At 48.0% G+C, this 27116-nt stretch overlaps 4 protein-coding genes across 6 annotated transcripts; 3 read left to right on the top strand and 1 right to left on the bottom strand.

Moving 5' to 3' along the window:
- The first annotated feature begins 2 nt into the window (after positions 1-2).
- On the top strand, positions 3-7174 carry dnajc5gb (DnaJ (Hsp40) homolog, subfamily C, member 5 gamma b). 2 transcript variants are annotated; one of them, XM_084482553.1, is made up of 6 exons: positions 11-362; positions 657-776; positions 1200-1413; positions 3784-3940; positions 4772-4831; positions 6079-7174. In XM_084482553.1, exons 2-6 carry the CDS (start codon positions 664-666, stop codon positions 6186-6188), a joined length of 654 nt encoding a protein of 217 aa, XP_084338679.1. In that variant the 5' UTR covers positions 11-362; positions 657-663; the 3' UTR covers positions 6189-7174. The 2 variants fall into 2 exon arrangements, with proteins under 2 accessions (XP_084338680.1, XP_084338679.1); XM_084482554.1 differs by lacking the exon at positions 4772-4831 and having other exon boundaries at positions 3-362.
- A 713-nt stretch (positions 7175-7887) lies between these two features.
- LOC311362756 (proton-coupled zinc antiporter SLC30A2-like) lies at positions 7888-11566 on the top strand (the record flags this gene model as incomplete). Its single annotated transcript, XM_084482662.1, has 8 exons — positions 7888-7940; positions 8186-8439; positions 8799-8945; positions 9033-9186; positions 9471-9663; positions 10162-10267; positions 10575-10709; positions 11199-11566. 8 exons carry the CDS (start codon positions 7888-7890, stop codon positions 11345-11347), a joined length of 1191 nt encoding a protein of 396 aa, XP_084338788.1. The 3' UTR covers positions 11348-11566.
- Positions 11567-15292: 3726 nt separating this feature from the next.
- LOC311362251 (putative deoxyribonuclease TATDN3) lies at positions 15293-18069 on the bottom strand. 2 transcript variants are annotated; one of them, XM_084482072.1, is made up of 10 exons: positions 17932-18069; positions 17804-17836; positions 17641-17714; positions 17390-17474; positions 17239-17301; positions 17046-17155; positions 16687-16742; positions 16235-16347; positions 15690-15770; positions 15293-15545 (listed from the first exon to the last, which is right to left on the bottom strand). In XM_084482072.1, exons 1-10 carry the CDS (start codon positions 18016-18018, stop codon positions 15402-15404), a joined length of 846 nt encoding a protein of 281 aa, XP_084338198.1. In that variant the 5' UTR covers positions 18019-18069; the 3' UTR covers positions 15293-15401. The 2 variants fall into 2 exon arrangements, with proteins under 2 accessions (XP_084338198.1, XP_084338199.1); XM_084482073.1 differs by having other exon boundaries at positions 15690-15767.
- Positions 18070-18142: 73 nt separating this feature from the next.
- fuca2 (alpha-L-fucosidase 2) lies at positions 18143-23173 on the top strand. Its single transcript, XM_084481994.1, has 7 exons — positions 18143-18483; positions 18609-18796; positions 19713-20052; positions 20422-20632; positions 21090-21280; positions 22366-22477; positions 22854-23173. The coding sequence occupies exons 1-7, from the start codon at positions 18296-18298 to the stop codon at positions 22989-22991; spliced, it is 1368 nt and encodes a 455-aa protein (XP_084338120.1). The 5' UTR covers positions 18143-18295; the 3' UTR covers positions 22992-23173.
- Positions 23174-27116: the final 3943 nt, after the last annotated feature.

The raw sequence follows: 27116 nt of genomic DNA, 5'->3' as shown, positions 1-27116 counted from the left end.
TTCAAATAGTCGCGTGAATTAAATTGACTCAATTGTCCTCTAATTTCCTCCTGAATAGAGGTTCCGAGTGTCAGCGGCGCAAAAACTGTGGACTGCGTATTTGCAGCGCAGCTATGCGCAAGCCACACCGTCCCCTTGGTGACGAAACGGGAATACTTTTTTTTTCTCATTGGTGAAACTTCCTGGGTCTACTTTCAGCAAGTTAGTTATGAAATCTTTCTGTCCGCGTCGCTGCTGAGAGAGGGGGATTTCTTGGACATTCGGTTTATCATGCGGCAAACGTTAAAACAACCAGACCAAGTTTGTGAATCCTGCGACTCTCGCTGAAGTACAAACACTGATCCCGGTCGCTGTAACTACAAGTATGTATTCTGTTGTCTACTTCCTCATGCCGCCGAGCTAAGCGGCTAATGCCTCGGTCAATGTGCAACTACAGCCCTCAGTGCCCTGACAGCACTGAGCCATGAACCTGATTGTTCATTCTTCTCTAAAGATGAGGACTCATTTCACAACATTAGTGAAGAAATCCCAATGAATAATATCCTTTCCTTTCATGATCATCAGTGTGTTACTAGCTATCGTGTACTGTGAGCGTGGTAGCGGGTTTGAAACGAGTAGCCAGTGTTGAGTTGTGTTGTATTTAAACGCCCTGTAAGGTCCACCATGGAAGATGCGAATAAACCCCAGCGCAAGATGTCCACGGCGGGGGACAGCCTGTACAAGATCCTCGGCTTGCAGAAGGGAGCTACTGCGGACGAGATTAAAAAGGCATACCGGTAGGTTTTTGTTTTATAGATATATCTTTATCCCAGGGATGCATCTACACTCTCTCTGCATTCTTATCTGCACTATCGAATGAGACACCCCGACATTCTTCCTAATCGATGTGTATTTAATTCCCTATATCCCTAATGTAAGCCTCCTTCACTGATGTATCTTTGTGACTCTTACTGGCACTCTTCTTATAAACCCATGGGTTGTTCCTGTTGCCTGCCCGCTTTAAGCAGTTGCTATCTTCGCGTTGATGAAGGGCGTCCCGCACAGAATCTCTGATTTGATCTAAAATGACTCTTCTTCCATCTCATTGAAGTGGGGGGGCTTGTCCACACACGTCAAATGTAACTCCGAGAGCTGTTTAACCCATCAGCTATCGTCGACTCATCTCACTCAGATCCTCTCGTTCTGAAATGTCCCTGCAGGAAGCTGGCGCTGAGGCATCACCCGGACAAGAACCCGGACAACCCAGAGGCGGCGGAGAAGTTCAAGGAGATCAACAACGCCAACGCCATCCTCAACGATGAGAACAAACGCAAGATCTACGACGAGTACGGCTCCATGGGGCTCTACGTGGCCGAGCAGTTCGGAGAGGACAGCGTCAAGTACTACTTCCTGACGTCAAAGTGCTGGTTCAAGGTGGGTCGTCAGCCAATCGCTACGGGGGGGGGGGTGGTGTGGGCTTTAATTCATGTGATGTGATGGTATCGGAACGGCGCATAGACTTGCGTACGCGCCGATACCCGATTCTTAGGAAGTTTCTGAGGAATTTCTGATACAGATGGTTTCGGAACAACTCTACTTTTAGAGTCACTTCATCATCGCAGTTTCATAATCATGCTTCAAAGTAGGCCTGGGCGATATGGCTGAAAGACATATCACGAACTAACTTGATCATATTGATTGATATCGATAACTATTGATCATTTTAATGAGCTAAAAAGACTAGGAATTACCATGCTGGTTTTAAACACTTCTGTTTAACACTTAATATGACCTTCCACTGTTCTTCATTGATCAATACTCCAACATCGATACAACAATGAAAAACACTAAAATATTGTAAATAAGTATGGAACCATGTTTGTGTAACAAACCCAGCTGCTAGATTCGGTAGTCCAGTCTCTTATCGATACATATTGAACATATTGATATTGATCAAAAGTCTATCACGATACGATAATTTATTGTTTTATTGCCCAGGCCTACTTCAAAGTTCCCCAAGGTCTTGTTGAGTATGACTTACATGATTATACGGCATTGCATTATACAGGTATTTCGTTTTTTTTTATCTGTTAGAGTAACTTGATGAACTCAGTGAACTCAGATACATGTTAAAGGGGTCATGTTATGCCACCAGGTGTGAGATTGATCGGCCATTACAAGCCCTTTGAAAACCTGACTTTTCCTGTGCCTTGGCAACAAGTAAGTGGCCGTGACCACCTAGATGTGTGCCGGATAGATGAGTCTCCCAGCCTACCCAGTGGACTGTAACAAATGTTGCTGATCTATCCGTCATACATCTAGGCGGACACGCCGACTTGTGATGTCACTAAGACACAAGAAAAGGCTGATTTTCAAACGGCTTGTAATGGCTGATCACGCTCGCACCTGGTGGCACAACATGACCCTGTTGAGGAACAGGCCGAGACGTTATTAGTGATCAAACACATGACCTTTCTTGGCCTGGGGACAACCTCCCTTGCCCCCACGTTGCTGCCGCCCCTATGCAGACTTTATGTAGTAAATATGGGAGTGTGTTTCTCTCCCGCAGGCCATTAGAGAGAACCCTTTCCCTGCAGGGTTCTGCCCACGTTGTACATTGAAGTACATTGAATTCTACATGTCCATTGGACACTGCTATGATGACCAGCAGACAGGTGTGGGGAACAGACCTTGAAGGGCCGGGGTCCGTCTCTCGTGACTCTTTTGGTTCACATGCTCGCTGGTGTTGATGATCTAAGCTATGTCAGGAATGTGTTGTAAGGTCACAAACATTTCCAAGCGCACCTCGCTCCTTCTCTAGCGTCCACCGCTGTGCGTAGAGGTCGTGCAGTCCCGTGTTTCTCAGGTTTTCATAAGCCCTCTGTCAGTACTGTTAACCCCTCGTGTTTGTGCAATGGGCGCAAACTGTTTACAAGAGATTACGAAACGTCACCACTGTAACTCCGCAGAAAACGCCCGAGAAAAGGCCAATGTGCTGCCAACAACCGAAGCTAATTTACCCTCTTCAGTATTCAAAATACAGCCCCCTAGAGAGTAGTTCTATGCTATATTGGATTTTAATATCCTCTGAGTCACACCGTGAATCATGCACTTCGTCACTTTCATGAGCTTTGACATCCACACGTCCACAAAAATATGCCAAACCTTCTCATTTCCATATGGGATAGTTGAGTTTATCAGCATATCTGAGTTCCTTGTAGAGTTGTTCCGTTACCCGATACTGCCTAAAATGCAGTATCGGGCATGTGAATAGCTTATTTACTTCACCTATTTACTTCACCTCACAAACACGTGCATTGTTGTGGTGTGTTAGGGGTCGAGCTACCTAGTCGGAAAAACATGTATGCATGAACGCTTAACTACAAGAATACAAATGTATTATTCAAATTATAGATTATTATTGAAAATCATCTAGTTCTGAAAAAAAAGAAGTTTTCCAACAGTAAGTGAACCGACTATACATTGCTGTCATTGTAAGAGGACCCTTCAATAAGAACAAGTGCAATTAGTAGTTACAACGCTAGATGCAGTATCGGTATATACTCGGTATCGGCCGATGCTCAAGTTCAGGAATCAGAATCGCTGTCGGAAGGAAAAATTGGTATCAGAACATCTCTAGTTCCTTGTGCCTTCACCCTTTCAGTCTTCACACATCAATGAAACCGACCCAGTGTGTTGCCCATACACCGGGCCCTGCTGTGAGCCCCTCCCTGGCTCACCCTGAGTGTGCACCACGCTGTAGCTAAAGGCCCCCTGTTCTCCCCCCTCCTCCCTCCTCCCCAGGCCCTGGTGGTGTGCTGCAGCATCTTCACCTGCTGCTGCTGCTTCTGCTGCTGCTGCTTCTGCTGCGGCCGCTGCGGCAAGAACCTGGATGGGGAGGGCGACCCCTACATGGACCCCGAAGACCTGGAGGCCCAGATCCGGGCCGAGCAGGACGCAGGTGAGTGGGAGAGGTCTGGGGGGGGGGGGGGGGCCTTGAGCCCTGAGCCCTGAGCCCTGAGCCAAGACATGTCGCTACATACACAGCAGGGAATGTGTACAACAGGGGGAGAAGAAGAAGTACAAGCATATTTCTGGGCTCCCTGCCGCGTCTCCCGTCCCCTGGTTTGTGATGGACGAGTAGAGCAGGTTTCCGCAGTTATGCTTCCATGTTGATTTGTTCAACCCCTCATCCCCTTCACGTTGTAAAGATCACAAGGTGTCACTGAATCAGTGACTTTTCGGTGAGGGACCACGAAAAGCAAGTGTGGCCTGTTTTTATTGTGTCATTTATGTGCAGCACGCAGTCATTATGTGTGCTGGAATTCTTACGACGAGGCAAAGGTCATCTAACACCCAGTAGTGATAAAACGTTTGGAAAGGTTGCACTTTTTGCACGGGTAAACCGAGGTGAGAAATGTAAATCATAAGCTCGGTTATTCCAGATAATACAGATAATTAAATCCCAGTAATTGCCGTCTATTGATAAAGCCTATAAAAGACCTATATACAGTGCACTTCAATATCTGATTCCATTAAAGGGGTGGTGGTATGCCACCAGGTGTGAGTGCGAGTGTGAAAAGGCATATTTTCAACCGGCTTGTAACGGTTGAAAATATGACACATATATCACACTCGGTGGCATAACATCTCAATTTTAATATCTCAATAACAATCAATATTTTGTTTGTCGCACACGCTCTTCGTTTTGCAGCCCAGAGTTGAACAAACTAATCGAGAATCGCTCCATTAAAAAAAAAAAAAATGCCCTCTGCCATCTCTTGTTCCACAGCCAATGGGGAGACAGTAGTTGAGCAGCCTAGCCCCACGGCCCCGGAGACCCGGGCCGAAGGTGATAACCCCAGCTACGGCTCACTGTGCTGGGCTGAGCCCCCCCGCCATGACCCCCCCACCCCCCCCCCCCCTCCTTCCCTTTCCCCTGCTGCTGCCGCTAGCCCTTCTAAAGCCACGTTCACACCAAAAGCGACGGGGCGGCGCGACTCCGTACAAAGTCAACGTATCGACGCGTTCCAGGCGACAGGAGCCTGGAGTCGCGCTGTCGTTTTGGGTGTGAACGCGCCATAACACGCTGCCTTTCACTTTGGTAGACCTCGGACCGCAAGAGGGTAGGAGAGACTTGAGGCATTTACATTTACATTTACATTCAGGACAGTTAGCAGACGCTTTTATCCAAAGAAACTTACAATAAGGTAAATTGGTCAGAATAGACCAATATATCGCCGTCAGTACAGTTAGGGTGTTCATAGAACAAAGTGCCAAGCAACGGACAACAACAAAGATGGCTAGGATAAGATGCTACACAATGCTACAAGTACTATTATTAAGTGCAAGGACGTACAACATACAATAATTGCGTACATGAATAATTGTTAAATATCCTCAATGTTTAAACATGGATGTTCAATGTATGCAGGACTGGAGTTATTTATTTAGCCTCACCACGTTAGCTGTTTGCCACAGGTGTTTATTTGTGGCTTAGGTTGAGGTCTGATTATTTGATTATGTTTTGATTATGATCTGTAGCGTATGACAGTGATGGGCACTGTCGTACGGTCTTCTGTAGTCTTTTGGAGCGTTCACACCAAAAGCGACGGGGCGGCGCGACTCCGTACAAAGTCAACTGGAACGCGTCGATACGTTGACTTTGTATGGAGTCGCACCGCCCCGTCGCTTTTGGTGTGAACGCGGCTTTAAACGTTAGACAGTTGACCTCTTCACCGGAGCCCTTTCAAACTGTCAAACGACTGCTACCAAAGTGAAATATTCATTACAGGCATTTGTTTTGCATTATATTAACCCCTTTTTTTAACATGCGTGTCTGTGTCATGTTGCTAACGCTGGCTGATGGCAAATCATAAGCTTCTTCATGCTGACGACATTTTATTAACATGTTAACATTAACCATGTTGGTGCACCATTGGAAGCTGCTTGTTTCGTTAACATTCTCCGCTGCTGATCTTCACAAACGCATAACATCTTCACATTTCAGCTCCTATAAAAGATGAAACTGAACCATATTTATGAGCTGGCGACTTTGTTTGCGGTTTTTCACACACTGTCCTCCGCTGCCCCCTGCAGGCGAGAACACGCCAATTGTCATCCAGCCCCACGCGGCCAACGGCGGCAGCACCGAGTCCATCGATAAGGACCCGGCCGTCTACCAGCTCACCATCCCGGCCGAGGAATGAGCGGGGACCCGGGGTCCGGGTCTTTCAAGGTCTTCAGGACTTTATGACACAGACTGTGGGGGGAACCCCCCCATTTGAGCCACGCCCACAGTGGATAATGAATAAAGTTGTGAATGAGACCATGGAGAGGAAAAAAAAAGAACGGAAAAGGCAAGAAAGAGGTTTTTTTTTTTCTTCTACAGGAATTAAACCGAAATTAGATGTTTTTCTTAGTTTATTTTATTTTTCCTGATGCCAAAGTTTCACGATTTGTCTCGTGAAACGTTATTTATTTTTACATGATTGTTTTAGGCTCTTTCCTTAGATTTGTTGGAATTGTGGATGAAAACTTTGTTGCACTTCAAGGCGGATTGGAGAGCGTTTGACCCGGCCAGCATTGCCTCAGCAGCCTGACGTGGTGTTGGTTTCTAAAGGTTAACGTGTGAATCTCTGCTCACTGCTGCTCATGTTCGAGACCACAACGCGGGAACACCGCTCGTTTTGACAGGAAAAAAAAGGTTCATTTTCAGCCGGCATAACGTCGTTCATCATCATCATCATCTTAAACGTCTTCCGATTGGCCGTTTGTGAACGATGTACACCATGAGAGAAGCATGGACGGTCAGGACTAAAGGTGACCCCTCCCCGTGGGACCCCCGGTGTGTATGCACTGATAGATTACCGCAGCATCACGCCAATAACAAACTTATTGAAAAAGATGTGCTCATTTGCTTTCCGGGTGAAGTGCTGAGATAACCATTAATTCACAGGGTGGTGGTGATTTTAAATGACTTGGATGTACACGAATCTTCAGTGTTTTGACTTTGTTTTTAATGTACAGTCAGAAATAGCCTAGCTACTGTATAGGTGTATTTGTAATTTACATTCCACCAACTATGTTTAACCCCTTATAAAAGTACCACTGAAATGTATAAAGTGTATATATGAAATGTTGATACATCTCTCTTTTTTGAACATGCATTGCAATTTTGAATTAAATTTTAAACTTCTCACGTCAACGTCGCTATTGTTCCCTCAAGACCCGCGCGTTGTAGAGTCAAATAGTCCCTCCAGTATCATGTCTCGTTATCCACATTTCTGCGTTCCTCTGCGTGGTCTGTCTCCTGCAAAGTGAGTGACAGTGCAGTGGAAGCCCCGCCCGACTGCATCTCCACCTAAGTCAAAAACAAACCACCCCGGGGCCGTAAGCCAATACTCCATATGGTATACAATGATGACGCTTGGTTTGCACTAGTTTCCGATTTAGTTTTGAATTCGTCTTGTCAGTCAACAACGTTTACAAGTATTCCTGTGGTGTAGACTGGGTCAAAGTAGGTGTCGACGTCACGACGTGCGTAATTGGATGGGCTTCTAATTATAAGCGGGCGAATTGGACTGAATCCATTCCTCGATACAAGACATTTGACGTGCCATTATCCTAGAGATGTTTGTCAATGGCCCCTCACTACTGCGTCTGCGCAGAACACGAGACAAGCTGTCTTCTCTACTGTACTTTCTCACGCCTCCATACATCGTGCAAGGTGTGCCGTGGGCGCGCACACACCTGCCCACCGTGCCTGCGTGTTGTGTGCGCGTGCACCTGCCCTGCTGCGTGTTGTGTTGTGCGCGCACCTGCTGAACACAGTGACTACAACAGAGGCGCGTGTAGAATGAGTTGTTAACATTAATGTAAAGGCGGTGAAAAGTAATTTGAATCCCCATGGATTTTGAGAAGCGTCATCTGCTGGAGGAAGGCAGCTCAGAGTTCCTCGGGTAAGTCTTTCAAGGCTTTTCTCGTTTTGTTTTTCAAAAATGTCTCACCAATACTATTATATTCCACCATTTCATCATCAACTCATATTTGATGATTGCCTTTACACGCTGTATAGTGTGTGTGTGTGTGTGTGTGTGTGTAATGACGCAAATATAATTTGCGTAATTATCGCCCACTTCCCGTGCCCGGCCATCGGACACGATGCCCGGCTGCCTGTCAACCTTTACCGCTCGCGTCGTGGCAGGACGTCCCAGAGCGCAGCGGAGCAAGAGGCTGGATCCCTCCGCTGCAGAGAGGAAGATGACGAGGACTCTGTGCCGGCGGGAGACGGGCCGGTACGGGACAGCGGGTGGCGGTCTGCGGGACACTGCTACGGCGGGAACGGTGACGAGGCCCGCGCGGCGTCCCGGGCCGCGCGGAGCGAGAAGCGAACCGCCCGGAGGAAGCTGCTGCTGGCGTGCGCCGTCAGCCTGGTGTTCATGACCGGAGAGGTCATCGGTGAGGCACGACAAAACGACATGTTATGTTACACATGACTACCGTGTGTGGTCATGTGTAACATTTTTTTTTCATGTTTTTTTTTTAAATAAAAGTTATAGCCTCATAAGTAGGCTCCACATTGGTTTGGCAATACTTTGGGAAATATAACCAAACGCTGTTTTTACGTCACGTTTCAAAATTCAAATTACGTAAAACCCAACTTTACGCGCAGGTCTCGTCCCTCCCTGCACTTATCCCGCTTCCTTTGTAGTAAGAAAACGACTTGTTACGTTGCACTAGGTCCTACTGAGGAAGCCAGTGAAGCGATTCTAAAAATAACCGTTTCGTCTCTTTTCTTCCATCGCTTTGGTCTCCAGGCGGTTACGCGGCGCAGAGCCTGGCCGTCATGACGGACGCCGCTCATCTCCTCACGGACTTCGGCAGTATCATGATCAGTGTGTTCTCTCTGTGGATCTCCGCCCGGCCCCCCACCGACACCATGACCTTCGGCTGGCACCGAGCAGGTGGGACCAGTGCACTCTGAACCGGTTATCATATTGTAATCCTTCCACTGGAACCACTGATCCACGTAGTTCCTCTCCCCTCCCCAGAGGCCATGGGAGCGCTCGTTTCGGTGCTGTCCATCTGGGTGGTGACGGGGGTGCTGGTGGTGCTGGCGGGGCAGCGGATCCTGGACGGAGACTACGACATCAACACCCGCATCATGCTGCTCACCTCGGGGTGCGCAGTCGGAGCCAACGTCCTGTGAGCCAATCGCCGTACTTCTAGACTATTCTACCCAAAGTGACTGACGGAGACTTTTATTTTGTAGATATCTACCATTAAGGAGCAGGCGGGAGGGAGGTGGAGGGTTTGAGGTAGTCACACCCTGAAATAACGCATAAATGACCAGAGAAAAATCGAACCCACAGATACTCACGAATACAGAGGTGACGCGGCCCCTGTGGTTCTTATATCGTCAGAATGCTTCTCCGTGTTCTAGAACAATGCTTGAATATCATTGGTCGAGTGCTTCTCTTGTGTCCCAGGATGGCGTTGATCCTCCATCAGTCGGGGGGCTCCCACGGCCACGCCTTGACCTCTGAACCCCCGGCTCGGAAGGGCGGAAAGGGGGGCCACGCCCACGGCAACACGAGCGTGAGGGCGGCGTTCGTCCACGTGCTGGGCGACCTCCTGCACAGCGTGGGGGTCCTGACCGCCGCCGCCATCATCCACCTGAGGGTCAGTGTGCCGGCCCCCCCCCCCCCCACCCAACCCATTCACAGGGGGGGGGGGGGCGTGTCCGGGGTCGCTCACCACTTTCAATACCCATAATGGACTATTAAAAAAAGATGGGGTACAACCGATATGAACTGAACTTGTATCCGCACTGCGTGACACATGGCGCTTTGAATTTATCGGAATCGATACACGATTTTGAGAATGTCGGGACAGTTCGGTTTAGCGCTAGTGAGAGTGATGGGTGTCTGATTTGTTTTGTACCAAAGTCTGAATGGTTTTTGTTTGTCTCTTATTTTCACGGTTGGCATGTTGGAGACCTCGAGATAATAACCTTTTCATTAGTTTATAGGAGTTTGATGATGTCTATCTATACCCACACTCCAGGGCCATTTCCTAATGAGCTTATAAAATAAAACTCATTTGAGTTTTAATTTATGGAGCACAATAAATAAAAACGTGAATGTCCATGTTGTTGTTTATATCCTTCTCTTCCACCAGCCTGAGCTGAAGATAGCCGACCCTATTTGCACCTTCCTGTTCTCCGTGCTCGTCCTCGCCACCACCTCCACCATCATTAAGGATGTTTGCCGAACTCTAATGGAAGGTAAACGGGGAACAGGTTGGCCTGGCGTCGTTGACCTGGTTAACGGCCACACACACCGTCCAGAGGCAGCACTGAGGACAAGGGTTTACTGGCCATTCATTCAGCTTTCAGTTGTGGTTTATCTTTGTTTTCATTGAGTTTAAAAGTGGTTACGTTTAGGTGATGGGGTTATTGAAGGTTGAGGCTTCAGGGATACAGGGGGAAGTGATGCATCATGGGAATTGGTCATGGAAAAGTCTCCACTGAAACACCTTGGTGTGTGTGTGTGTGCGTGTGTGTGTGCGTGCGTGTGTGCGTGCGTGCGCAGGTACCCCCCGAGGCGTCAGCGTGGCGGAGGTGAAGGCGGGGCTGCTGGCGGTGGGCGGGGTCAGGGCCGTGCGTGAGCTGCACGCCTGGAGCCTCAGCGGGACGCACTCCCTGGTCTCCGTTCACGTGGCGACGGGTGAGCGCTCCTCACCGGCTCTGGAACATGTTTCTAGAATCTTTAGGAAACCACGACGGCTCAATTGAAATGCTTTCTAAATGCTACCTGGTTGGGGAGATGGACTGAAGGACTTTAAAGGTGACATATTAAACCACCAGGTGTGAGTGTGATTAGCCGTTACAAGCCGTTATGAAAATCTGCCTCTTCTGACATCACAAGTGGGCGTGTCCACCTAGATGTGTGCTGGATAGATCAGTCTACCAGCCTTACCCAGTGGTCTGTAGCAAACGTTCATCTATCCCTCATATAGTTAGGTGGACACGCCCACTTGTGATGTCAGAAGAGGCAGATTTTCGAAACGGCTTGTAGCGGCTGATCACACTCACACCTGGTGCTATGATATGTCCCCTTTAAAAACATGGCCGCTCTGTGTCCGAGGGGCTATAGCTGTGACGCCCAGAGTGTCCTCTGCATTAACCCCTTCGTCGGTGCTGCTTGTGTGTTCAGGGGAGACGGCGGACCCCCAGGTGGTCCTGCAGGAGGTCACGGCCCAGCTCCGCTCAGAGTTCGGCTTCTCCGGCGCCACGGTGCAAGTGGAGCGCTACTCCGAGGGCTGTTCTGCCGGCCCCTGGGGGGCCGGGCCCCTGGCAGACTGAAGGGCCGTGGGCCCCCGGGGTCCCACTGCCTCCCTCGCTACGCCCTGGGATCGCTACGCACCCGTGGGGACGGCTACACCCTGGGACCGCTACGTCACTGGCGAGGCATCACAGAGGGCGTCAACATCGCCGTGCGTTACGCGTTACCTCGAGGAACGATGTTGCTTTTAGACGGTCCCCAGTTCCCGGTCTGTGAGGGTTGAGGAGGTCCCCCTCATGTGTTCAGCTGGACACATCGTCTTCACCGCATAAAAAGATCTCCAGATGTCCCCGAGTCGGTGCCTTACGATGGAAACTCGCTCACAATCACCCACGCAGAACCAGAAACGTGCGCACCGGGGTGGAGACCCCAGGCCCACCCTCTACCGGCTGTTTGAGTATCATCCGGGCTTCAGGGCCGCGATAGCATCGTTAGAAGCTAATCTTTTGAAGACGAAAAAGAAAGACGCGTGTGGTCGAGGAAATTTAAGCAAACATTATTATAGAACTAATTGCAGAGGCAACGTCTGAGCTCCAACACTGTTTATGTGTGTGTGTGTGTGTGTGTGTGTGTGTGTGTGTGTGTGTGTGTGTGTGTGTGTGTGGACGATGGCTGGTTTAAACAGCCTCACCTGGACCCCTGGCACCTAGGTGTTTTTTCTGGTCTCCTCCTCAATGAAAGACGCAGGGTGGTGGTGTACGTTGGAAGGTTTATCGTAAGGTCACAGACAATGACGCACAACAATGGTGCCACAACAATGGTGCTCCTTGTTGTCATGCAGGAAATCTGGAAAGGCTGGTTTAACCTGTTCACCACACTGATAACTTAATGTGCAACAGGTGTGCAGCCTCACCAAGTCCAGACCGACTGGGGCCAGGTGAGGCTGCTTCAACCAGCCATCCACACACAATCCTTTTGTATTTTCGTTCAACATGTCAATCATTTGCTATTTTAATATTTATATTTCCGCATTTGGCTCATTGTCAAGACATGCAGAGGTCAGATTTTAACATATTTTTTAAGTCTTATCTGTGTATATATTTCATGAATAATATTTGTAATATAAACAGGAATGACACATGCACTAGTGTAGAAATGTTGTAATTTCCCTCAGTGGCCTTGAGGTTTTGGTAAGGGTTGGCTCCAACAAATAAAAAATAATAAATACACGACCGGACAGGACATTTCATTTCATTATATGAAGATGAAGACGAGATGAATACAATGCCAGAAAAATCAAACTGCAAATCATTCAGTATCCGTTAAATATAGCAGATACAAGTAATAAGCAGTATTAGATTAGCATACAATAATACTAGTATTAGTGTAAGTATTAAATAGATGGGTGTACATCAGGGGTGCCCAATACGTCAATCGCTACCCTATGGCATTTACTACTTGACGAAAATTGCCTGCCAGATTTTGACCAACGGTTTCAAGACTTGAAAGATTGTTTCAAAACTGCCTGTCGCTACAATTGGCCGGTTTAGACCATCACAGACTCTCCCCGCCAGGACCAGGCCGGCCCAGCCGTCCCTCCGGTCCGTCTGGTAGGCGTGCTGGGACCCAGCGGGGAGCATGCCCGATAAGGAGACCAGAGGGTGGAATATTATCTGGACTCTTGTGGGTTTTCCGCCACATGGCAGCAGAGCTTTATCAGGGAGGAGAGGGAGGTCAACATCAAAACACGCTGACACGTTCATGTAGTGACGGTTGTAGTTTTAACTCTCTGGTTTACCGGGGTCCAGATAAAGTAGTCTCTACTCAATGTTGGGGAAACAGGGTTGTGATGCACTGAGGAGCCCCACTGCGTGGTGTTTGGCTCCCCCTAGTGGTTCCTACTAGCCAGGACAAGCTCCTCAGGACCCCTCGGTCGGGCACCATGCTGTCAGACCTGGTTCAAAGCAACCCATTAGGTTGGATTGCATTCTCATGAGTAATCCTTAAAAACTTGTACCCCATACCTGCAAACTCATAAGGGTTGAAAAAGGTGACAAACTAAACCGTTGTAGGGGGGTCTGGGGGCATTCTGGTGTACTCCCAGAAGAAAATAAAGGGAAAAGACAACATTTTCTTGTAGTAAAAATGGCACATTTATTAACCCATAAACTGGTCAGTTACGACTGAGCAGTCCACTCTGGAACGATGGGGAAAAAAACGCGCGCTGTGGTATATCTTGATAGCGATTAGTGGTCGTGGAACATGGAACGGCCAAAGATTTTTTTATTGTGAAGATAGCGAACTTGTTTCTCGCTCATTATACAGTCGGTTATTATCAAGGGTGCACATAACTTTTTTAGTGAGTTACTCATTTGAGTACCAGGAGATGGTGTTCGGTACGCACTCCACACGTAGCGTCGTTTTGATAATAATAAAGGCGATTAATTAAAGACCGGGTAAACCAAATTCAGTATTTTTCTTCTTATCATATTAATTAGGCCTTAAATGTGTCCCTCAAAACATGTAAAAAATATTTTTCCCATTCATCATTTCTTTGAGGAGCTAGGCCTCAGAGAATGTTCTGTGTGCAGGTTTAAAATGGGCGGGTCTACATCGAAGACCGCTTTACGTAAAGCGGTCTTCGATGTAGACCCGCCCCCTGCTGCCCTCTAGGTATAAATACATTAACCGCGCACTAGCATTCTGTGGTTTCACCCGTCTATGGTTTTACCGCTCACGAGTCTGGTTTGAATTGTCAGTTTGCAGCTAGCTTGCCCGTTATGCCTCTTCAACCTCGTTGGTGCATCTTCCCTGGATGCCACAGTGGGAAACGTAACGTTAACGGTTCGTTTACTTTATTTAAGTTTCCGACCGAAGACGGTCTCTCTCCGGTGATGGGCGTGGTTTCCTGGCCTGCAGCGCACACGCCCCCACCGTCCTGAGCCAGGGATTACTGCTCATTTTTCATCAACTTTGAAGCATAATTTTATATACTTCGCGATTTTTTTAGTCCTTCAAATTTGGCAGGGTGGTTAATAATATATTTTCCTGTGGTATTATAAACTCAAAACCCATAATTATTCTTGGTTTACCCGGTCTTTAATTAATTAATGATAAGGGGGGAGAGTGTTTGGTTGCGGTCGGGCAGGATTGTTGACGGGGGGGTCCAGTCCGTCACTGCCACGGAGCGATAGGATGTCTCACGCCCGTATTCCACCGGGGACGTAAGCGCCGCGGTCACCGCTGCTGATCGCTGCCACTCTAATCAATGAAACCATCCCCACCGGGCGCGCCGCGGCGCGTCTCAGCAGCGTCCCAGGAGTGGCGCACCGCGCCGCAGCGCTATCTTTACGCAGCACTTCTATTTTGACGCGAGCCGCTGCTGAACCGCGTCAATTTCCACAGAGCAGATCGAGCCGGGCAGGAAGTGAAATAATAAAAGCCATAGAGCATCCGGTCAATTTCCAAAATAAAACACAATACTCCGCTCATGTAGCCTATACAACTTCACATCAACATTATGTCATGACCGGTGGCACCAGGTCAGCAGTCAATCAATCAAAGGGTCTCAGAGGGTCGGCAACATGGACGACGAGAGACTTATTATCGAAGTGGAGCAACATAAAATCATTTACGAAATCAATCATCCTTTTTATAGACAATGTGAGAAAGGATTTCCTTTATCTACACAGTTAAAACGTTCAGGATTGTCGCGTGATCTCGTGATCTCGCATGAATACGGCTGGCTCGCAAGGCAGCGCGCAGGTCAAATTTTTTTTTTTTTATACATTTTTTTTTTAATATATATTTTTTCATAAAATATTTTTTTTTAATAATTTTTTTTATATAATTTTTTTTTTTAAACTCAATTCTGATACAGCGCGCACACACTGGCAATGCACGAATAAGTGACAAGAAAACCTGAATCAGTGTAATCGATAATTTAGGGTTGATCATCGTGTAAATAAACGTTTTCAATCATTTCTTTTCAACAATATTTATTAAATATCACTGGATTTTGGGGTTTTCAAAATACTATTTCTTTCTGAACACCCCGATTTTTCACATGTTATACATTTACACTTTGCAAATCACACATTCGCCGAATCATTTAAGAAGTCGCCGAGCAGCGGGTCAGAGTTTGATGGCCGCCTTGAGCTTCGGGAACAGTCGGAGAGCGTTGCGCGTCGTCACCTCGAGAACCGTCTCCAACGGCAACCCTTTGATCTTACTGATGTACTCGGCCGACACCAGCAGGTTCCTGGGCTCGTTGCGCACCTGTTCAAATTAGACGACGTGGGACATGGAGAACTATAGCCTACCTGTCTGTGTGTGTGTGAGAACTATAGCCTGTGTGTGTGTGTGAGTGTGTGTGTGTGTGTGTGTGTGTGTGTGTGTGTGTGTGTGTGTGTGTTTCCCTACCTGTTTCTCTGGGCCCAGCGCCGGTGAATCTGTTTCCAGGCAGATGTTCTCCAGAGGAAGCTGTTTCACCAGCTTCTGCTTCTTGGTTTAAAATGAGCAACAACACCACAGAGCAAGTTATAAACCTTGAATAGTTAGAAATAACAACACAATCATCCACATAACAGCCTTTTTCATTTAAAAGGAGAATGCCAACCAAACAACCAATTAAGTCCTCCAACAATCAAAATGCGATCAATATTGGCCTCTGTGATTATTTAATTGCTAAAGGTTGGCATTCATTAATCAAAAAAGTATAATAACTAAAAAGAGTTATATAATAATAATTATATAACAATAACATTAAAAAAAAAAAAAGACAGATAAATCAGATTTTGTGTGCCTGTTAAAAACAAATCAAACTACTGACCAACCGTTACAACTTTCATTTTCATCGTCATTTATGACCAGTTGATTGACAAATTGAATAATTGTGATATCATATCGGGTCAAATAATGGCCCTTCTCATGTGTGTCCTAATGGTGGCGTCCGTCTCTCAGAGTACCTGTTCACTCCTGATGATGGAAGGAGGGATGGAGAAGAAGTAGCCCGCCTTCACTCCTTCCATGGCCACCGAAGGCTTCCCGTCGAAGGCATGGAGCAGGGCCTTCTCCACGCCTGCACCAGGGGCCAGCGGCAATCAAACTTTATTGACAGCACTACACTAAGTGCTTAACAAGGGCACCAAGAGATTGGAGTAAGACTATAAACGGTTCATAGAGAGTTATAAAAAGATTACACACACAATTTGAAAATGGAATGTTCTAAGATTCAGCTATTTAAACATTGTTAGATTGTGTTGAGCAGCAGAATTCAGTATGGGCCTTGCTCAGCTTAAGCGGCCATCTTGGTTCTATACTGCATTCAGATACATCACATTCCCAGCATTTAGAACCAAGATGGATTCAACACGGCCGCTATAGCAAATAAGTGGAGAATGGGATTTGAACCTAGTACCTTGTTCTTTTAACAGCTGGATGGTTGGTCTTCCTGCAGATCTCGAATGGACGTTTCTAACAGTCGGAAATGACATGGGGCTTAGGTTGACATTGTGGCTTCAAGAAGATGGCAAGCGATGGCATTTCTACATTTACATTTAGGGCATTTAGCAGACGGTTTTATCCAAAGCGACTTACAACGGTTACTACACACAGACGGTGGAGTCAACCATGCAAGGCAACAGCCAGCCAATTACAATATAACCTACATGGATATCTGCTGGGTATTATCACGACTGCCAGTCCAGACAAGGGCCCCAAAGCAGACCACTCAAGCAGCCTTTAAACAACCAACAGCCTGGTTCCTGGGAGACTCACAGTGGGAGGTCCAGTCGCTTGGCCAGCTCAGCCTGCCGAACCAGCACCTGCCTCTGGATGTCTTTGGCCCCCTCCTCGCTCACAAACCTGGGAGTAAAATCGAGCCCCACCTATGGAATGTTTTTTACTTTTAAAAAACAGCTTATGATATTTATACTCACACAACGGCATCTTTGAGAAAAGTATACGTTACCTCTCCGATTGCAACCAAGTGCTCTTCATATTTTTCTATAAGCGGCAAAGCAGCATCAAGATCCTGAGCAAAGAAATGCATACAGTATATACAGACGATCCTCACCACCATTTCATCATGTATCGCTTAAGATCGTGAAAGCCTTTTTCACCTGAAGCGAGACGCATCTCTGTACAGTCGGGGCGGTCTGCTGAACAGGATGGACTCCCAAACACGGGAAGATAAACCCAGGACATCTAAGGAAAATGTTGGAAGGTTGGATACACATTTATGTGTACGGTAGCATCACGTAAGCCTAGGGGTAGGGTTGAGATTTTGGGGTAAGGCAGTAATGGGATTGGGCTCTCTTGGTGTGCTGTCAAAGTGTTCCTCTTCGATTTACTTCAAATACAGATGGCCTACCTCTGTGACAACTTTATGATCTTGTCAAATTCTCCGGCATGTTCGGCCACAGCTAATATCCCCAGCAATCCAGCCTGTGAAAAACCACCAAATGAATGATTCCTAACAACTGTTTTGGCTGCACACCATGTTGTTTTTAGCTCTAAGCCTTTGCATGGCTCACCTGTTTTGAACGGGCGATCACTTCCTCGATATCCTTTCAAGAAAAGACACAATTAAAAAGTTAGCACGAATGAAACGGAACGTTTTTATTTTATTTTAACCACATCCAAAGTCTCCACCACCACACACCTCGTCAAAGTCCTCCGCAGAGATATGACAGTGGCAGTCCACCAGCCCATGCATGTGGACAGCTCTGCGGATCAAAACACTGTGCATCGCGCATGCGCGACATGCGCAGTATCACAAAAGGGCGTGTGCCGGGTGGGCGGGCTCCTGAAGCACTCAGTTCTGATTGGTCGGAATTGATCGCTTGCTCTATAGATCGAGGTGACTGAGATGATAGACGAGACGACTTCCTTCTTCACGCTTGCCAACAATTCATAAATGTCATTTTTACTACTCGAGAACACCGCTTATAGACACTGAGACATTTTTTCTGGAGCACGTATACATATCGGAGACGGAGCCTGGAGACGGTTTTTTTAAGTAAACAATGCCATGGCGAAGCTTGGTGGTTTTGAGCGTGATAAGTGTGATTATAAGCAGCAGCAGTGGCTATGAGCCCACCTGGGAGTCCATCGACTCCCGGCCCCTTCCCGAGTGGTATGACCAGGCCAAGTTCGGGATCTTCATCCACTGGGGGGTCTTCTCCGTCCCCAGTTATGGCAGCGAATGGTTTTGGTGAGCATGCTGTCATTCCCACCTTTTACTTCCTTGTTTGTACTAGGCTCAATAACAGTGACAGCTATTGACATTTATCTGTGTCCAGTGCCGGGGTTAATCTTTTATTTATGTTTCTTTTGCAGGTGGTACTGGCAGAAGCTGCATTTGCAACCGTATGTTAATTTCATGAAGAAGAATTATCCGCCTGGTATTCAGTATCAGGACTTTGCCCATCAGTTCACCGCTGAGTTTTTTAATGCCAAGGAATGGGTGGACATCTTTGCCTCTTCGGGAGCCAAGTACATCGTCCTGACGACGAAACACCACGAAGGTACAGGGATGAAACTGCCAGAGTACTATGGTAGAAACTTAATTTATGTTTTAAAGGAAATTATTATTAATGTACTATATCACTATAATATACTAGATTAGTGGCGATTTTAGACAGTTCTTAGGGGTGCAAAAGCAAACCTAAATTAAATATCAGCATCCCTACAAAGATACAATAATTCATTATTATTATTGTCCAATATCTATAAGAAGTAGGAAGTGAATTGCATGACAGGAACGTTTCTGACTGAAACGTTGGGTCAAATTGGTCGTTGTTGTGACACGCAGTTATCCTCGATGAGTTTTCCCCAGTTCCTTTTTTAAGTAATGGCTTCTTTCTTGCCCTAAAGCAATCAGAGAGTGTGGCTGTGCACTTTTTTTTTGTAGCAGCCACTAAATTGGTTTATAGTGTGACATCCTTATCTCTGAGCAGTTACTTCTTGCCCAGGTGCACAGATTGGGGGTACTACCTGATTTTACAATATCTATATTGTATGATGCTGCTTTCATTGCTTGACGATATGGTAGACTGTCCCCACGTGGTTCAGAGATTGAAACGATTCAGTTATTCAGTAACACAGATTCTCCGGAAGTTACGGGCATGACCGGCTAAAAATTATCCAGAGAATGTCCGGCTTACAGTGCATCTGTGAAAGGTCTTTGAGGGTCCTCTCTCTCCACTTTCCTCTTTCGTTCTGAACCACTATTATCTTGCACCACAACAGACCACCCAACTTGGTATGTCGCTTCATCAGGCTAACATTGTTTATCTAATTGAATTAAGGTCTGGCCGAGTGAAAGAGGTTGAATACCTTTAGCAAACAGCATATTACATTTTTTTCAGCATTAATTATCGTTGCAACTTAAAAAGGAAATGGACACAACGCCAATGCTAACCGGCGGCGTGTGTGACGCAGGGTTCACTCTGTGGGGCTCCAAGACGTCGTGGAACTGGAACGCCGTGGACGTGGGCCCCAAGCGTGACCTCGTGGGTGAGGTGGCGATGGCGGTGCGCTCCGGCAGCGACCTGCGCCTGGGGCTGTACCACTCGCTCTTCGAGTGGTTCAACCCGCTGTTTGAGCAGGACGCCGCCAACGGCTTCAAGACCCGCCTCTTCCCCGACGCCAAGTCCCTGCCGGAGCTGTACGACCTGGTCAACACGTACCGGCCCGATGTGCTGTGGTCTGACGGGGACGGGGACGCCCCCGACCAGTACTGGAACAGCACCGGCTTCCTGGCCTGGCTGTACAACGACAGGTACCGGCGCTGCGCACTGACTGTTCATTCAATCATTCATTCATTTAGTCATTCATTCATTCAGCAGGCAGTCGAGGTTCAAGTCTCATCCGCGTTATAGTTTAAAGAGGCGCTGAGGTTGAGATCTGGCTAGAGGGGGGACTTCCTCTCAAAGGTTTGCTGGTTCGTGCAAGGACCACTACATGTCATCCAAAGACCTCTCTTCGGTTTAAACCGTTCCGTCTCGCTCAGGGATTCCTACAGCTAGACTGCGGACATCGGGGTTCGAACCCAGAACCTCAGACGGGGACTGAAACCCCCCCCTTAGCCGCTGCAGGAGCCCGCCCTGTTCCCACTGTGCCCCCCCTCCTCCCCTGTGTTCCCCTGCAGCCCCGTGCGGGACACGGTGGTGACCAACGACCGCTGGGGCTACGGCTCCATCTGTAAGCACGGCGGGTACTATACCTGCGCTGATCGCTACATGCCCGGACACCTGCTGGCGCGCAAGTGGGAGAACTGCATGAGCATCGACCGCAAGTCCTGGGGCTACCGGCGGGACGCGTCGCTCGCGGACTACCTCACCATCGAGCAGCTGATCACGGTGAGGGGGGCCACGGCGTCGATGGGTTTGAATCCTCTGTGGTGACGTCGTCGTTTCGGGGCTAGGTACGACTCGGAGGGTGGTAAATGGTCGACACGTGGTTCATCCAGAGACACAAGGTAAACAGGGTTGTGTCCTGGAGGTGGTTCCTGAAACATCTCTCGAACTCGGGTAAGAATTCAGTTTATATTGGAAGTGGGCGGAATGGTAAATAAGCCACACCTACAGGTTTTTAATTGACCCAGGAAAACCTGCGTTTCGTGCACCTGTCTGCGACATTTTGGTGTTTCTGGATGCGCTTTCTTCCTCACAGATTCTCCTTGTTTACACAAAACATTTTCTCTATTGTGGAGTACCACCTGCAGTACTTCAAAGTACCCCTAGGGGTACATGCACCCCCCATTTGAGAACCACTGGTCTAACCGAACGCCCGCTTGCCCCCCTCCCCCCCCTCCAGACCCTGGTGGAGACGGTGTCGCTGGGGGGCAACCTGCTGCTGAACGTGGGGCCCACCCACGACGGCCGCATCTCCCCCATCTACGAGGAGCGGCTGCGGCAGGTGGGCGGCTGGCTGCGGGTCAACGGAGAGGCCATCTACAACAGCACGTTCTGGAGGGCCCAGAATGACAGCCTGACGCCCCACGTCTGGTGAGCCCTCCTATGTACATTTGTCAGAAGAAGGAGAAACAACAATATATCGCCGTGGGTACAGTAAGGCTGTTCACAGAACCAAGTGCTAAGCACTTACAATCGCTAGGTTAAACCCTTCCCCGTATACAACATGATGCAAATTGCTCATTTTTAAGTGCAAGGGTGTACAACATACAAGTGCATAAGAGGGGTATGGGGAGGGTGAGGGGGGGGGGTTAAGTCTAGCCTGCGAGGGTGAACCCCTCGCAGAGTCTAGCCCTCCCCTCAGCCTCTCCCTGTCACTGTAGGACTCCTGCTGAACCTCTGGTAGGTACAGCAAACCTTAGGCCCGGGCGGAGAGACACGGCGCTTCTCCTTGGCTGGGGTGGCGTTGCCACCCACAGAAATGTAGACCTACCATTGGTGCAAAACGGGTTAATCTGGTTTATTCTGAGTCTGGTTTGTTCACATCCGTGGCTGTAGTCAGTCCAGCAGGATATCTCGTACATTGTTCTTGGGCCACTGAGCAACTGTTTTAAAAGACATTCAAAGTCAGGTTTGTCTCCCCCACGGGGGTGAGGTCCCCCGGGCGTACAGGTCATGAGGGGTTTGGACTCCCCAGACCTCCCGCGCTGGCCTCCCCCGGGGGGGGCTGGCTCTTGGAGACAAGGTGGGACGCAGCCTGGGAGGGCTGGTGTGAGAGGGATCAGATATCACTCCAGGCTTCTGATTGGATCAGAAACCGTCCTGCATCTCAAGTTCCCTAGTTGGACCGACAATTAGACAGATCTGACTCACAACCATTAGTACAATATGATAGATCTTTGCCTGTGAAATCCTTATGTACAGCATATTTACACAAAGCTTATCAAAGGCAAAATAGAATATCAGTCTCCTCCACTACAGTATGAATGAGTTTAGATTCAGGAGATTGAACCTAGGGAGTCATACACCCGCGACACCAGAGCATCCTGTTCCTCTCTGCTGACCGCCTCCAGCCCCGAGATGTGTCACTTAAAGAGCTGATCCACACACACACACACTCTCGCACTATCGTCTCCATGGTGATGTGTGTCCACGTGGTTCTTTTTTCCCCTCCCCAGGTACACGTACGGACCACAGAGGAAGGCCGTCTACGCCATTCTACTGGACTGGCCCAAAGACGGAGTGGTGGACTTGGGGGCCCCAGTGCTGGGCAGCCCAGGATGGACGGAGGTAGGACGCTGCTTCCCTCCTGAGCATGCTCGGACCATGCTCATTGAGCTAGCTGCTAAATGATGCACATTTATGTTTAGCATAGTGCAGGTTATAGGTGAGTAGCATTTCAGCAGACTAAAGTTGATTCTGTAATGTGAATTGAAATGTTAGATCTAAACTCTGAATTGTCTTGAAGAGAATGTCACTTTTTGTATTTTTCATATGGACTACTTCATAGTTCTTCTGTCATAGTATTCTTATTTTGTAAGGATAATTGTATAGAATGAAAGGAACTCAATGTAACGTTAACTCTTTGTCCTATCGACATCATTGAATAGAATAAGGAACCCCTGATATGTACGGTTCACTCTATGCGGTGTATTTTCTACGTCAGGTGGCGCTGTTGGGCTACGGTTCTCTGCAGTGGAACCCCCTGAAGCCGAGTGGGTTGCAGGTTCGACTGCCTCTGCTGCCGTTCAATCAGATGCCTTGCCAGTGGGCATGGGCACTAAAACTCACTGGAGTGGCATGAAGAACAGAAACTGAACTGAGATATTGTTTTTATTTTTATGAAATGAGGTTAAAGGGATTGTTAAAACCGTGGTGATTTTTATTTTGTGAAATTGATTTAAATGTTTACAAACTGGGGAAAATTATTGTTGTTTTGATATTAACATGTGTTACATAATTGAGTGAGAATTATTGAATAAATAAATAAACATATGTGAACAAAAACTCAATGAATTGTACAACAACCAAATAATAATCGAATTTAACTAACTTCACTTAGCTTTACTTCGATTATAGCTTTACGTCGATTCTAGTGAGTGTATTCCAGCCCTCGGGGCGCCCTCTGGTGTCCGTCACCGCGCGTTACAGCAGCACTGACCTGCAAGCCATTTTCTAACTAGCCAGATAAATTACTATGCGCTGATGACACGGCTTCAACAGTAACGAGGAAGCGTGGACAGAGTCCCGTCTGACCCGACGATTCTGCTAGGAAATGTGGGTCAATGAACCGGTAAGCCGTGCAATGATCCGAATCGCTTGTCGCTGCGTTATGTTATACCGCGAAGAGGGGGGCGGGGGGGTGGGGACGCGAGGAGGTGGGGACGAGAGAACACCCCCGCATTGCTGATTGTGTATGTTCTACGTGTGTGTACTTTCTCCGGACGTCGGCTGTCACCTGAACTCGGGTGTCCTGAAGCGCGGGAGGACACATCGCTGTTGTGTCTGCTCCCTGTTGCACGCTGGGGGGGCGGGGGGGGGGGGGGGGGGGGGGGGGGGGCTGTCCTGTAAATGTTCCATGACGTGATGTTGGGGGGGTCTTGCAGGGGGATCTGTCCGCGAGTGTGTCTTGCTCTTTCAACACCAATATACGTTATTTTTTTAGGACCGTTTAAGGACATTTGAACTTTTCCAGATGAAGCATTAAGGTTCCATGTTTTTGAAGAGGTGTTTTAAGGCTATATGCCCACACAAGTCGTATAGTATTAGGCATGATGTCTAATTGGCCATATCTTCTTCGGCCCATGCCACAGAGTCAGTTAGGGATATTATTGTTATACAAGCCTCTCATATGAACTCACTATATTATGAACTTTATGTCACATCGTGATTTTCTACCACCTAATAACTCCAGAATAACGTGCAATGGACCAACTCTTGCGTTTCTGAGTTATGGCCCGCTGTGTTTACAGTGTTGGTCACCTGCAATAGATATCATTCAGCACAGTAGATTCGGGTCGAAGTCAGCCACAAATCGAATTATTAAATGTAGCTGAAATATTTCAGGCCGCTTTTCATGCGGCGACAAAGTTAAAGGGGTAATTTTATTTTTGCGCCGTGGGGTGACAACTTTTATAGGTCACCCTCACACTCTTTATGTCGTCGTTGATGGACCCCATTTCACCCAAAACGACAATAACAGCACGACTGTTATGATATCACTACAAAAATTGACCTATCGTGCGTGTCATTTTCATCCCGATAGATGAGTGTTGGTGTGTTTCGCGCGGTTTATGGGCCTGCGGGAAGTGTGGGAGGCTGTGTTGCTATGGTAACGCACACATTAATGCGGTAGGTCTAGTTATACACTGTTTTATTAGCGCGCACACAATCACGTGATGAGGTACTAGAGACCGCGTGACTTTAGAGTTTAGGGGTCTTGTTCGGTTCATTTGAATCCGTTCAATAAAACATGGGGTGTGAGTTGCGTCAGAGATGAACGGCAAACCACCCGATGGACGCTGAGTCAAAAGTTTGTGGCGTTGACGTGTGTATGTATGAGGTGTGTCAGTATATGTTTTGCGCACCGATATCTCCCTCCCTCGGCCATATGACAACGAAGTAGAGCCAAGCTGGACAGCTGGCATGGAGGGCATGGGACAAGCTCATTCCTTCCATTCATAATCTTTCTCTCTCTCTCTCTCTCTCTCTCTCTCTCTCTCTCTCTCTCTCTCTCTCTCTCTCTCTCTTTCTCGCCCTCCCTCTGCCTCTTCCGTCCCCTCGGCTCTCGGTTCCAGCGCTCCCATCATCGGAGCTCCCACCATGGAGTGTATTTTCTTGGCCTCTTGCGTTCTCACATGTCCGCTAGCAGGGGTTGCGGTATTGGACGCGCCGGGCAGTGTGGTCGAAGGAGCACCCTGAGGGAGAATCTATTATATTTATAGAGCCGGACAGCTTGACCTTCACCACACACTCCCTATCAGCCATTTTACCGCTGCTCAATACGGCATAATGGATCTGCGCAGACCGCCGCTAGTTAGCCACAACTTTATCTTAGCCATGTTACAGTGCCGTTTCTATTAATAGCCCACGCTGCGATTTTATATACTGCTGCTGCCGAGAGACAGTGGGCCAATCTACGGTCTCTCCCCCTCTTGTATTTTTCGAGGGGAAATGTACCGTGAAATTATAGTTTTTACTGCACAGAAAGCCGGATTGTTTTTGGAAGTTCTGCAGAATGCTGTGTTGTGTGTCGCTGTAAAACGATGTGTATCTTGTATCAGAGTTCTCTGGGTCTGGTTCCCATGATGCATCGCTTTCCTCTGGAACCCTATCCTGTGCTTACCCCATCAACCCCTTACCTCGACCACTCCACGGCCCTTACCCCATCAACCCTTACCCTAACCCTTACCTCATCCACCCCTGACCTAGCCTTAACTCAACCACTTCACACAATTACCTACTTAGCCCCTTACCTTAACCTAACCATCTCTAACCACCTCTAACCTCTTACTCAGCTCCACCATTTCCTGTGTATGGATGATACACAGAGGGGGGTCCCAGGCCCCATCCCAGCCCCCCCCCCCCCCCCCCCCCCCCCCCCCCCCAGGACCAGAGCACCCCCCCCCCCCCCCCCCCCCCCCCCAGTGGTTCCCAGCCAGCCAGGAGCTCTGCCAAGCTGCTGGCGGGGGGGAGTGGAGTATTAATAGCACATCGTATATTGAATTGTTTTGCGTGCATTATAGAGGAGCACCGCTGAGTGGCTGGGATTTGCGTTGGCAATCGTAAACATTTTGTGAAAATGGATTGTAGTTTATTTTAACAAGGGTGTGTGAGTGTGTGCGTGCGTGTGTGTGTGTGTGCGTGTGTGTGTGTGTGTGTGTGTGTGCGTGCGTGCGTGTGCAAAATACTATAATTGACTTGTTTTGCTCTCTGAAAGCAAATTCAGAATCCAGATTTCACAGTGCAGAAGGTTCTGATCATCAGCCGTCCTTCGTTAGCGGCTCCAGGTCCTTAACGACGGAGCATTTGTGATGATTAACGATAATAACAACATTTCAAGAAAAACAAATTCACACGAAACACACAGCCGGCCTGCATGAGTCTCCTATTTCCGGTCCCATGTCCCATAACAAAGCATCGTAGCATTAACATACATATACATACAGTATATGTTATATGTTATACACTGTACATATAACATATAAACATGTATATTATATATATATATATATATACTATTAACATACCACTATCATTAACATATGTAAACGCGTATATAATTGATATATTCTATTAACATAACATAGCATTGGCATATGTAAATGCGCATATTATATATATATATATATATATATATATATATACAGCGCCTTTCCTCAGCCTCTGCGTTCTGCAGCATTCAGTGGCAGCAGCTGCCGCCGCCGCTGCACATTGTCCTCAGTTGCCGCGCTAATTGCTCCGTCATTACGGCTCTCCACTCACAAAGGAACCCCCCGTCGTGACAGGAAGTGCCTGCCTCCGAGGCGGCGTGGAGGTGGCGGTTCCCGAGGAGGGGAGCTGTGCTCTGGAGCACTCCGTACGCCCCGGGTCTGCACCATGTCATTCTGCCCCCGAGACGCTCCCCCCCCCCGGGTAAAGAGTCAGCGAGAACACACACCCACACACACACACACACACACACACACACTAGGCTGATTGTGTGGCTGGTGCTGTTACAGTGTCGTGGTGGAGGAGGTGGTGTTGGTGGGGTGGTGGTGGTGGTGGAGGAGGTGGTGTTGGTGGTGGTGTTGTTGGAGTGGGAGAGGGGGGGTTAGGTGAGGTGTCCAGTGGGGGGGGGGGGGGGTTGTTGTTGTTGTTGTTGTTGTTGTTGTTGTCGTCTCCTTCCTGGGTGGACACAAGGGGGATGCAAGGCGAGCAACGACCTGCT

This window comes from Micromesistius poutassou (genome assembly GCF_964030765.1).
Source record: "Micromesistius poutassou genome assembly, chromosome: 17".
Lineage (NCBI taxonomy): Eukaryota > Metazoa > Chordata > Actinopteri > Gadiformes > Gadidae > Micromesistius > Micromesistius poutassou.
Note: the sequence above shows the minus strand (reverse complement) of the source record. Positions and strands in the feature narration are given on the sequence as shown.

What these genes read in the sequence shown, in the direction of transcription:
- dnajc5gb (XM_084482553.1), top strand. Translation starts at nt 664, where the DNA reads ATGGAAGATGCGAATAAACCCCAGCGCAAGATGTCCACGGCGGGGGAC. An exon ending in GAGATTAAAAAGGCATACCG is followed by an intron (nt 777 to 1,199) that starts GTAGGTTTTTGT and finishes ATGTCCCTGCAG; the next exon opens with GAAGCTGGCGCTGAGGCATC. An exon ending in CCGGGCCGAGCAGGACGCAG is followed by an intron (nt 3,941 to 4,771) that starts GTGAGTGGGAGA and finishes CTTGTTCCACAG; the next exon opens with CCAATGGGGAGACAGTAGTT.
- LOC311362251 (XM_084482072.1), bottom strand. Translation starts at nt 18,018, where the DNA reads ATGCACAGTGTTTTGATCCGCAGAGCTGTCCACATGCATGGGCTGGTG. An exon ending in TGATCGCCCGTTCAAAACAG is followed by an intron (nt 17,715 to 17,803) that starts GTGAGCCATGCA and finishes GGTTTTTCACAG; the next exon opens with GCTGGATTGCTGGGGATATT. An exon ending in CCATCATCAGGAGTGAACAG is followed by an intron (nt 15,771 to 16,234) that starts GTACTCTGAGAG and finishes TTTTAAACCAAG; the next exon opens with AAGCAGAAGCTGGTGAAACA.
- fuca2 (XM_084481994.1), top strand. Translation starts at nt 18,296, where the DNA reads ATGCCATGGCGAAGCTTGGTGGTTTTGAGCGTGATAAGTGTGATTATA. An exon ending in TATGGCAGCGAATGGTTTTG is followed by an intron (nt 18,484 to 18,608) that starts GTGAGCATGCTG and finishes TTTCTTTTGCAG; the next exon opens with GTGGTACTGGCAGAAGCTGC. An exon ending in GCCTGGCTGTACAACGACAG is followed by an intron (nt 20,053 to 20,421) that starts GTACCGGCGCTG and finishes GTTCCCCTGCAG; the next exon opens with CCCCGTGCGGGACACGGTGG.